This window comes from Gouania willdenowi, chromosome 1, assembly GCF_900634775.1.
Source record: "Gouania willdenowi chromosome 1, fGouWil2.1, whole genome shotgun sequence".
Taxonomy (NCBI): domain Eukaryota; kingdom Metazoa; phylum Chordata; class Actinopteri; order Blenniiformes; family Gobiesocidae; genus Gouania; species Gouania willdenowi.
Window position 1 is genome coordinate 26,059,886 of NC_041044.1, and position 12,633 is coordinate 26,072,518.

The window sequence follows — 12,633 nt, forward strand, 5'->3', positions numbered from 1 at the left end:
AAATGTGAGTACATCTTAAAAAGGAGTTGCAGTATATGATACTTGCAGTACATGAGCAGTTCTAAACTACTTTTGCTTTTAAAATCTTACTATTAGTAATTTCTCATGTTTTCCAGCTAAAAACTAGATGTGGTACTTCTGTTAATTATTCAACAGAGGGCGCTGTTTGTATTAAATTCAAAGATTGAACGATATTAATTTTAAGCCAAACTATAATAGGATTTTATTATTATTATTATTATTATTATTATTATTATTATTTGCAAGGAAATACAGCCTTTCCATAAACCATTCAAACCGTTACACAGTTTGACTTTTTCTTTTGCTCTGTTATGTCAGCAAAGTGTGTTTTGCAGTGAAAGCACTACAGTTTATTATGTACAACAGACAAATACTGAGCCAAGACTGTCTGCCATACATAGTTTTTCAGGATGTGTGACCTCCACGTTTTTATTTTCTATTTTTTATTTTCTCTCATCACTTAGAAAACGCTGGAAGAACACCCAATAAATGTTTCATTTGTGTTGGAAATACTCAAGTCTGCGTTACAGTGTGGATTTTATTTGTGGTCACAACAAATAAAATCGCTATTGCAATAGGGACATTTATCTTGTGATTTGACTGTCAAGATCATTATTTACACCACATTGTAGCTCAGAGCAAGCTCATGTTCTGAGTTTCAGTACCAGGGTGCAGTAATAACTCTTAACTATGAGTCAGGCTGATGGCGGAATGACATTTTTAGCTTTGATATTACTGATAATTGGCCTTTTAATGGCACCCCATGCTGACTCTGTGACAAGCTGTGTGCATTTTCCACTTTGTGGTGTGAGTAGTGTTTCAAACACACTGGATTTACATCTGTTGGTTTCATAATGTAATGTGACGCAACATATTTCGTTCGTTTTGTAAGTCTAATGCAAGTATTCAGGGCAGCGACAGATTTAGCTCATTTAAAGGAAAAAAGGCAGGAGCTGTCCGTGCAGTGCAGGGCTGGACATGCCATCTCATAGTGAAAACATTCTGTTTTAATCCAGGCCATTGCTTTCACATGCAAAGTTTGCATGTGGTCCCTGTGCATGTGTGGGTTTGATTCATGTAGCCTACTCTGATTTCCTCACACATTTTAAAATCATTCTCATGCTTTTTGTTCTTCTTCTAATGGTTCATTTTGTTCATTCTGTGAAATTATGGAGAAGAACTGAAGAATGTGCATATATTGAGAGTCCAATATGAATGAGTTCTTATTAACACTGTAGGGCTTTGCTCTGTAAGCTATTTTACTTTCCCCCCATGGTTAGACTGGTTGGCTGGATTTGCATGTGCTCCCTGAGTGTCCCAATAGGTTAGTTTCAAACGCTCCAGTTTTCTTCCACTGCCCCCAAAACGTCACAGTTTGTAAAACCTACGAATTTCTGTGATGCACTATGATGAATGCTATGGCACGCTGATTATAAACTTTTTGCAACATTTAGCAACAAACACATTTAAAAAAAACATGTGTGACATTTTGTGTTACTTTTGACCAGATTTACAGCAATAATTGTGAAATTTGGGATATTGATTTTCTCGTAAAAATGTAATGTCAATGTTGAATCTAAATGTTTAATATTAAATCTAAATCTAAATGTTTATTGTTTAATGTTAAATCTCAATCTAAATGCTAAATGTTAAATCTCAATCTAAATATTGAATTTAAATGTTAATTGTTAAATCTAAATGTCAATGTCTAAATATTTAGCTAATATGCAAATTCACCAGAATCTATCCATTTTCTGACCCGCTTGGTCCTGTTAATCAGGGTCACGACGGTCTGCCGGTGCCTATCTCCGGCTCACACTGGGTGCTAGGTGGGGTACACCCTGGACAGTGCATCACAGATTCACCACAATGAGGTTTTATTTTTGGTACTACCGGTGAATTTGCATATTAGCTAAATATTTACCGTAGTTTCACCCATGAAATTTAGATTTAACATTTAGTTATAACATTTAGATTTAACATTTAGCTTTAGATTTAACAATGACATTATATTTTTACAAGAAAATAAATTTCACAAATATTGCTGTAAATCTGATCAAAAGTAACAGAAAAAAAAATCATACATGTTTTCTAAACGTGGTTTGTTGATAAATGTTGCAAAAAGTGCAACATTGCGCCCCATAGAATCCACCTACAAAGGTTTGATTGGTAAATCCATGATCAAATATGTATGCATTTTATGCTTCTATCAAGCATTAAAATATTACACAAGGAGCTGCTGATTTTTATTTATTTTTTTAATATAGCAATGATGCGTCTCTCAGCAGGAGTTTTGATAAAGTTTTTTAAATGTGTAGGTAACACATAAGGTTCAGTATCAGTATGTGACAACAGTATTGGTCCAACAGGACACTTTTAAAACAATTTTTTTTCACGTTTGATTCTATTACCTTAAACATCTTTAAAATGTGAATTAATTCCAAAAAAAAGTTTTCTGCATTTTTAAACCCTTTAATGTTTTGTCCTGGCAGCATTTTGATGATGTAACATTAGCCTGGAAACAGAAAACTGTTAATGATGTGAGGGTTTTCGATTCAGGTCCACCGGAATAATACACTTTGTCGCTGGGCTGTGTCCACTTAGAATGAGGCAATGAATAATTCACAGGAGATGGAGAGGTCACTAAAGCATGAGGCCATCAGAGCTCATGCACTGGTAGAGGAAAGCTCGGTCTGATGCACCTTTGTGAATTGATTACATCAAAAATCTGTTTCCATAGCGATTCATTTCATTGCAATCAAGATAAGCCCTAACAATATAGACAAAAATGCAAAGAAAAGTAAAACAAATATCCAATCTGACCATTATCATTTATTTTTTCCTGGTCTTGGTGTGAATTTGATGGTCCCAAATCTATTTAGCTATATTATTGTGTGAAGCAGAAAACAACAAAATCAAAAGAATACAAACAGCATGTAAAGATTTCAAGCACTGGAAGCCCATTGGATACACAGATACAAAAAAAATAAATGCATTATTTGGGATCAGTCATTGTATGCATGATTTATCTATTGTGAACAACTAAACAAAGCAGTTTAAACACCCTTACTAAATGCTGTAATGACAAAAAACATTTTCTCTATTGTAACAAACTCTATGATCTTCTAATGTATCAACTAAATAATCAAGAAAAAGTACTCAAATAACTTAAAATGAATTACACAAACACAAGCTTTACGCAGTAACAAAACCCAACCCATAATAATAATAATAATCATTACAGTCTAAAAGCTTTTTTCCTGTCACTGTTAAAACCAGAGATTTATCCAATTATAAAGTTTTGTGTGCCTTTTTGTGTTAGCCTTTGTATCTTGTTTTGTTTGTCACATGAATGCAGAATTACAAACAATACATGTCCGCATGCCGTCAAAAGCCTGTTTTTGAAAGCAGCTCTTTGTAAATGAACATCTTGATGTTGCAGGATGCATTTGCAAAGGAAAGGCAAATAACTATTGGTTTATCAAAGACTGGGGAGCACAAGCAAATGTTTCATAACTTAGCACTACCCCACTTCAACACAAACATGTTCCTCTAATGTAATACACGGTTTGTAATGTGAATTTGTCCAAAAATAAATATAAAGGGAGAAAATGTGGCAGGCTGTCACATAGTCGATGAATATTTTGAATATTTCAAATGATAGTTCTAATGATTTTTAATAAATGCCACAGACTTGCTTCTGAGCTCGTTTTGTTACACTAAAAAATTCCATATAGTTTTGGTCCAAAATGATCTTATGGTGATGGTGAATCTTTTTCACTTCACAATCATAAAACTAAATCCAGATTTGAGAGTTCTACTCGACACTGGTGATATGAGGCACTTTTATCAATACGAGAATGCTGTGTTTCTGATTAATTTAGTGCTTGTTACACTTAAAATGCACAAATTCTGTGACAAGCGCTGCTGAAAGAGAGAAAAATAACTAGAGCACTGCTCTGCCATTGTCCTGTGATGCTATTTTGGTGAAATAAGGGGAATATACTGGAATAGATGTAAATCGGCCCTGTGTTAGGTTATCTAACATCAGTTACCAGTTTGGTCCACATGCATCTGGCAGTAAATAGAGATAAATCAAATTCATAGCAATATTGGTAATAATTATATAAATTGCAAATAAAATGCAGGTGTTTGCATGTGAAAGTAGGCAAAGCGTTCATTAACACTGCTATAGAAGTAGCTCCCTGAAAAGGCTGTAAGATTACATGTATAGTACAATAAAAATGTAGTTGTACATCATTGAACTGGTGAATACATTGTTTTTAAGGAATTTTAATTGGAAAAACCAAACTTTGAAACCACACCCATTCAGAATTAATCAGCGTCACCATTTGATTCTTTACAGTCTTCGGTTTGAGACCTTTCCACCCTCGGATACAGGTTGAGTTTGTTTTCATCCCACTCTGATCGCTATCTTTACTCTCAATTCTTCTTCTTTCCAGTTTCAATCGCTGCTCCATTTCTTATTTCTTCTACTTTCACTTTCCTTCACTTTGTGACTCTCTTCTCTCTTCTGTCCCACTTCTCTAACAGGGCTCTTTCTTTTTCCAACAACCGTGACGTTCAGAACCAGAGGCTTTTAAAATCACTCTTTCTTTTTTCAATGGTCTTCTTTGCTGTGTCCGTTGAGCATGCCTGACTCCCATCGCTGCACCAGAGGAGTCTTCTGACTGCGGCTGCAGGAACTCTGCAGGCCCTGAGTTAAAGAGGAAGGAACTGATGATTAAATGGACAATCACATTGCAAGAAAGGGACAATTAACCGAAAAGGTTGACAATTAACATAAAAACTGTAATTAGTTTGCCTCATATTTTACTAAGTGATTCTTACGAAAGGAAAATATATTTACCAATGTATTATTTAAAATGCATTGTAATATATTGTAGTATATTATATTTTCCAATATATTATATGTTGTAAACACATGGAATTATATATTGACAATACACATATTATACAATATATTATATATATATTGTATAATATATTGCAATATATTGCAAACATATACAAACAATTACTGCAATATATTAAACATGAATATATAATATATTTGTTTATATATCCCAAAATACATGTAATTTTATATTTATAAATATCTACCATCATGTATTGTGATTTATATGGGAAAATGTATTATATGGTAGAATGTATTTAACATTATATGGAAAAATATCTACATTTATATGTTTAATATATGTGAGAATATATTTTACACTGCATTCTTTCGTGCATTCATATCCCACAGTGAAAAACAAGTACAGTTTTACACATTTGCTCCTAGAGCCACTTTAGAGGCTCCAACGAAAACTGATGAGAATATTTTCAGACTGTTGGAGGTAACTGGAGAACTTCTTCTAAACCCATTAAAAACAGCGCAGGTCCTGCAGCTTTTAACCTGGGATTTATACGCAATGATAACCTTTACAGAACCATTGCTAAGGCCAAGGTTTCTTTCAATCCAGTGATTGTTCTTTAAATAAAAGGGGGATTTAGTATCAGATTAATGGTTAGTATAAAAAGAAAATGCACATGAAACTAACCCTTTATTACATTTTTTTTTTTTTTTTTTTTAAATGACTGTATCAAAGTTATGAATTCAACACAGCACCACACAGCTGTCATTAACGCAGCACAAAGATATAAAAAGGCAGGCAATGGTTTTCAGAACTCCAGCTTTAGTGTTGTTTAATTTCCCAATGTATAAATGTCAGCAACTTATGTTGTGTTCGGAATCAGTATCTATGCAGTAAAAGAGATAGATTACGTCTAATTTGGCCTTAATTACAAATCCCTCATTTTAATGTAATGCAATTTAATTACATGCATCATCTGCTTCCATATCTAAACCTTTAGATATTCATGCTTTATGAATGAAGCTACTTTAGAGACTGACTCAGGAAAGTGTTTGCTTTCACTTTCGTATTCTGTAATAATTTTAAAAAAAAGTGTGTTGGTACTTTGAATAGAGATTAAAAATAACTATGTAAACTAAACCTGAATGTTGTTTGATTGAAATAGAGATCATGTGTTTTGCATATTGTGTAAAGATGTGTCCTTTAGTTCTTCAGTTGTAATCACTGCCATTGGTCAAGGACTTTTAAGAATGTACAACATGCACATTTCTTGTTCATGAATACATTTAGAAGTAATTACTTTAATTACTTACTAGTTTTCACCCTTGCATTAGAGTAATAGCTTTTGATGTTTTGATGGTATGATGTAATTTTCTGCCATGTTTGAAAATGTCCCTGTACATTGTGAATATCGCACTAAATCTTTTTTTTTTTTTTGAAGAAGAAGAAGAAAATCAATGAAATTGAAATTGCAATATCTTCCAGAATAATCACAAATGAGAAATTTCACTAAGATCGTTCAGCCCTAATGTCAACTTACAGTATGACAAGATCTGATTTTAAACTAAACTGGATTTGCTTGGAAGAAATGAATTATGTTAACAAACCTCAGGGCACGTCATCTTCCTCTCTTCAGTGTTGGCTGGGAGCCTCAGATTTGAAGTGCCAACTGAGTGGTGAGCTGAGAGAAAGAACGAAAAAACACCAACATGTTAAAGACAGTATGAAAAAGAAAAATTATGAAGAAAAGTTGCTGAATTAGATTGACTTGCACACAGTAAGCAAAATGTTTTTCTCATATCAGGAGTAATTGTTGTGAAAGAAATAGAATGCGGATATTGGAGGAAAGTAAATCAAAATGTGGCTGATTGATCATAAACTGGACAAAACCAAACTATTACTTGGAAAAAAAAAAAAAAAACCCCAACCTCTGATTTTCGTGTGACTGAGTAACAGCAGTTCACCTACTGTAGGACCACGCCCTGGTCATTTTACGTCACCTTTTGTGACCTGGTGATGACTATAATCATTTCAAGACATTGTTTTCATTCTTATTGAGTCACACAATCTACCAGTTGCCCTAAACACCAGCTAAACACACGCTCTGTTAAACCCTACCTTCACTGCGTGATGTACCATACTCATTGTTGAAGTCACACCCAAATATGTAATCTCAGTGAGCTGTAATTTAAAAAAACCTACTGCAGGTACATGAGAAAATGGTAAGAGTATATAAATCATATTGCATTTGTCTTGGTTTGGTTAATTGTGAAAATTGTTTGAGTTGCCTATTATTTATGGAAATGGTACGTCCCAATGTCTTTCCTTTTTCCTGGTTAGCCATCAACCGTTTGTTTTTCTGGATATGGAATTCATATGTGTGTATGAATTTTTGAAATTTCTCCAATGATGACAAATAGGGATTTTTTTTTATTTTTGAAAGTAATCAAGAATCTCTATATTGATCGTTTCCATGGCAATGGTTAAAATTTTGTCAAAATCCATTCAGTACTTTGGACATAATGCTGCTAACAGAAAATTAAACAAACAAACAAACACCAGTGAAGATATTACCTCCTTGGGGTAATAACTAGCTCTCAAACAGCGATTTCAAAGAAGCAGAACTCTTAGATTTATCTACTTATTGGCTGAGTTCCACACTTTTCTGAGTCTAAACACAAACAAAGTGCTGCACAAGGGTTAAATCAAAACAGTTAATGCATCTAACACAAAGACTCGCACACACAGCTATGCTCACCTGTGGGGGGCCCACTTCTGAATGACAACCCTGGTGCGTCAGATGTGTTCTGTCCATTTATTGGTGGAATAGACGATATTGAAGTCTTTTCCTCCTCCTGGATTGGCGTCCCCTTTCCGTCTCCACCTTTGATACCCCTATACAAGCTCATCCTCTGATTGCGAAGTTCCCTCTCCCTTTCTTCAGTCTCTTGGATATCCTGCTTCACCTTCACAAAAGTGTCTGATGAACGCAGCTTGAAAAAGGGGTTCTCCTTGGGTTTCTCCTCTTCCTCCTCATCTTCTCTGAATGATGGAATGTAAGTCTTTTCAAAGTTGACTGCATTATTAGGCTCAGCCTCTGGTCTTCCCATGTAGCTTTTCTGTGCTGGGACAGTCACATCGTTCTCTAAGATTATGACCTGAAAACCTGCCCCCTCAGAAAAGCCTGGTCCTCTGGGTGCAGGTTTGGTCATTCTTTCTCCTCTAGCAGAGTTTGAACTATGTGTGGGACTCCAAAGGTCCTGGCTTCTCCAAACACTTGACCCCTCAATGGGCGATGCCTGTTTTGGCAAGTTTCCTTGGTTTTCAGGAGATGAAACCTTACTGTCAGAAGACCAAGATGAGGCCTTACTTTTCATTGGAGTTGACAAAGTGGAGTCGCTGCGTGTTTGAAAAGTTTCAAAAATGAGCTTCCTTTCTTTTATTTGGCGTACAGTGCCTTTGTCATAAACACCAGGAACTTTGCCAAGCTTGACCAAATCTTGTTCCCTCTGGATTTCCCCGTGGATCTCATGCTGCATCATTTTGCCCGCAAACTCTCTGTCCTTGTCCTGATTTTGTTCAGCTTTTGCAGGAAGTGGCTGGACCGGTCCATTTATCCGTAAAGGGATCTCTACAAACAGTGGACTTGTGGGTGGACAAGGGAGCCCTCTTGCCCTTCGCAGACTGTGTTCGCGCTCTAGGTGCCTTCGGATCTCCCTCTCAATGGGAGTCTCCTTAGAGATAGCTGCTGTCATGCCTGTAGATGTGCAGGTGCCGTCTTCCATAGGACAAAATGAGAAAAAGTCTGTAGATACTCCATTGTCACTCTGGCTATTGTCCCATGAGTCATTACCCAAACGAGTGTGACTCTCCTTTTCATGAGAAACACCACACCTATATTTCTCGGTCTGTGAATAACTCAGCAGTCCTTCTGCCTCCTGTGTAGTTGGGTCATTCTTTTCAAATTCCTCCTCGCCCTGCCTTGTGTCTTCACCTGTTGGCACATTTCCTTCTTCTGTCCTTCCCTCTGCTTTGCCGTGCCCTCCTCTCAGTGCTGCAACACAGCCAGAGTTGTAAGAAGCTGCTCCACCCTGATTGGATAGCTCCATGGCAACATTCGACAAAGGTGGCGATCCCTGGCTGAACACCTGTTGTGCAGTTTCCTGGTTTTCTCCCCTGGGGGCTAATTCATTCTGGCTTTGTGACAATTGCTCCTCCTGCTGCTGGGCTGAGGGATCTGCATGCTGAGTTGATTTTGGCTCTTCACTAGTAGAGAGGTATTGTGAAGGTTGGGAAATGTTGCAGACATCTTGTTTTCCCAGTTGTTGCTGACAAAACACAAAACCTGAACTGACCTCATTTTCTTCTTGGTCATTGTCACCAGGATTCATGTTGTTTGAGCTGTTTGTGTTGGAGTTAGAGAGATGAGCAGGCTCTGACAAACGTTCAGATTGACTGAAACAGAAGTTTTCTGATAGGACGTTCATTTGTGTGACATCCTCCTCTGCCGTTATTTCATTAAAAAAGGTATCTACCTCCTCAAAAGGCTCTGTCAGGTCAGCCATATTTCTAAATTCTTTGACATTTTGATTGGATTGAGAGGTAATGACTTGCATTGGATCAAAAATTACCCCAGCTTCACTTGTTGGTTCTACGAGATTACATTCAAAACTGGAAAAAGCCTTGATTTCACAGATTTGGTTAGAATCTAAAGAAGGGGGAGGAGGGAACTCATCGTCACACAGATCCACGCACTCTTCAGGTTCCTCTTCAGTTTTCTCTGTTTGTCTAGGTATGTTTTGGGTAACTTCCTCTGGTTTACTCTGTGTATTTCCTGCTAATTCCATTATTGTTGCATCTATAATTGTGATTATTGAGATCCCTTGGTTCTCTTGCAGAAACGATACTTCAGCTCCTGGCTCCAGGATGTCTATGTCCTCCTCAGGATCTGCCTTTGGTGCTTCATTCTCTTCTCCTCTTTGTAACTGGGAGTTACTGACCCACTCCTCAAATGAGCTGAAAGAACCTTGTTCCTGCCAGGCCATGGATTTTCTTGCCACAGTGGTGATTATTCTAATGTAAAAATAATAAGAGCTGTCTGGTTGTCTGACCTCAGCCCTTTCAATCTAAGCAGGAGAGGAAGCACAAGGAGAGACAACAAGGTGAAGAACATAAGCACTAAGCAGTGTATTTATTAGTATTTCAGTGCAAGCCAACTAAGTTGTTGTTTTTTTTTTTTTTGGAGGGAAAGAATCACCATCTGTGCTCACAGTGACATTTACTGTTTAGTTCTGAAAATCTGTGTGTTATGCTCTTTCATTTTGACATTTCCTTATTCAGTCTGATTTAAAGAGCAACAGTAGGAAAACTAAATTAGACATTAAGATTGAAAAGATGTTGCCATGGTTATTCATGGGACTATGCAGCAAGAAGTCCGAGTTTGCATTTTCTCCCTGAGTTTTCTTTTATTGGTCATTCTAGTTTATTTTACAGTCCAAAGACTTTCTGCCCCATAAAGGTTTTTAACTAACAAATATTGAAGGCGTTTGTATGACTTTTATTACAAGATGTAAAGAAAAATGCTCTAACCATCTTACATCTTAATGTGAATAAAGTCACTTTGAAAAATTGGAAAATATATCATGTAGGCCTAAATGTAAATATTTATTGGTACGTTGGAGACAATTATAGAAAACATATGTTTTCTAAAATCTCTTTACAGTCAGAGTTAACATCAGAACTAATGAAATTTAAAGAATTATCATGAAGCATGTGACAAGCATGTGACAAACTCAGAATATGCATTAGGTAAGTGATAGTGTATACATTTTCAAGTTAACAGGTTATCTTATGCCACTAAACTGTTAACAAATTGTCATATATTAGAATAATCAGAATTGTCATGTTTTATTGTCATAAGCAGCCATATGTAAAGGATAGACTTAAATTTGGCACTTTTGTGAATTAATAATTAAACAATTATGCTCAAAGAGAGTATAGGTAACAGTCATACAACCCAATTACAGGTCCAGCTTGATCCCAAGATGCTGTTCATACCAAGACTCAGTAATCTTCTTCATCATTAATGAACAGGTTCAGGTAAACCAGTCTCTAACGTCAATGTATACCCATGCTGTGACCCATCTATCACAAAAATAGATGAAAAAAAGAAATAAATGTGTAAAATATGACCAGATGAACAGAGGAGATGAGTATACCACATTTTGCAGGGAGTGTTGCTCCTTTTATCAGCAGTCAAGGAGCTTTGGAGAACTAACTGTTTACATTTAAATAAGAGAGAAAAGTTTTCTAAAGGTGTTTTAGGTGAACCCAACTGCAACACTGAATTACAACATGTTTTTGTAATTGAATAATTATTTCAACTCTTCAGCTGCAAATCCTACTTATTGAGTTTTCTGCTGAGCAAACCTTTCTCTAATCAGCTTACACACACATGCATACACGCGCGACCGCACACACGTCCACACGCACAAGGACAAATCAGTTCTGGCAGAGCTGTATGTCATCAACACTGTGAAGAACTGGAACAAAGCTGAAGGGATGTCTTGTCTTTGACAAATTTGTATAGATTGTATAATGAGAATCATCAACGCTAAATGAGAAAAAATAGTGACAGCATGACATGGCTTCACAAGCAGCTTATTGGGTCACTTAAATCATACTCTATTCAGTAATTGTTATTAAAGAAACCCTGGATAGTGAGTGTAGTTGTTTCCAAATAAAGTTGGAACTGGAGAGTGGGTGGAAGATGGTATTTGTTCAACAAATAACCTCAATATCTGATGTCAACATATTCAACATAATGACTATTTCTGGTCTGTGACTTCCTGGTTAAGGATAAATCCTCCCACGTGGTAATTAGATCAAATATATAAAAAATGTTTTTAAAGAAAACCAACAAGCTTAACTGTCTTCCACTTCTGAGAGCACTGCATTGAAGTTATCTTAAGATCCCAATTAATCTTACATCAAACCAACTTCATCATAAGAAGAGTCTTCTTTTGGCATCTAATGGTTGCTGACAAGGTTTTTTTTCCCTCCTCTTAACATTTGCTACTTTTTCCTTTGATCACTTTAGTTGCTATGGCAAAAAGGCGCAATGGGTAAAGTTGGTCCCACCAGGATTAACCGCTCTGAATCTCTGAACTACATTTGTCTTCATAAGCAGGAATTATTCTACTGATTATGCAGTTTGCATGTTTGTGCAGGAACAGGAAACAGATTTAGCCAAAGATTTTCCAGAATATAGGAATATTTAGATGTACATACCTGTCCACAAGATTCTTGCAAGATATTCTTGTAATGACAGAAACAAAGCTCTGAGAACGGTGCTGGTGTCAGGCCACTGATGTTTATTCCATACAAACGTAATCCTTTTGCTCACAGCTCGAAAGCCTTTCAGCCTAAACCTCCTCCTTCACCATTCGTGAATGGTGCTGTTAACCCTGCTCAAAGATTAGTTCATAGCAGGCTATAAAAAACAATGAGCTAATATGCATGCTCATACACATGTGCTCAGGGCTTACCCTGCTGTTGTGGGTTTATTGATGCGTGCTACTAATCCACTCAGTAAGAAACCTAACAGTTAACACACCGTGTAAGTTATTGATGCCATAGTGAAGAGATAGAAGGAATTCATACTTAATTTATTTAAATCTGTGAAACAAATTACCTCGTTTGTTGAAAAACAAAAGAATGCATCCACTGGATGTAT

At 36.3% G+C, this 12,633-nt stretch overlaps 1 protein-coding gene across 1 annotated transcript; it reads right to left on the minus strand.

The window, feature by feature from the left end:
- Positions 1-2,833: 2,833 nt before the first annotated feature.
- Positions 2,834-12,352, minus strand: misp3 (MISP family member 3). The gene is made up of 4 exons (XM_028461377.1): positions 12,189-12,352; positions 7,657-10,024; positions 6,506-6,579; positions 2,834-4,738 (listed from the first exon to the last, which is right to left on the minus strand). Exons 2-4 carry the CDS (start codon positions 9,941-9,943, stop codon positions 4,643-4,645), a joined length of 2,457 nt encoding a protein of 818 aa, XP_028317178.1. The 5' UTR covers positions 9,944-10,024; positions 12,189-12,352; the 3' UTR covers positions 2,834-4,642.
- Positions 12,353-12,633: the final 281 nt, after the last annotated feature.

Coding starts and splice junctions, on each gene's coding strand:
- misp3 (XM_028461377.1), bottom strand. CDS start 9,943: ATGGCCTGGCAGGAACAAGGTTCTTTCAGCTCATTTGAGGAGTGGGTC. Junction 6,580..7,656: donor CAGAAGTGGGCCCCCCACAG/GTGAGCATAGCT, acceptor TCTTTCTCTCAG/CTCACCACTCAGTTGGCACT. Junction 4,739..6,505: donor GGAAGATGACGTGCCCTGAG/GTTTGTTAACAT, acceptor TCTTTAACTCAG/GGCCTGCAGAGTTCCTGCAG.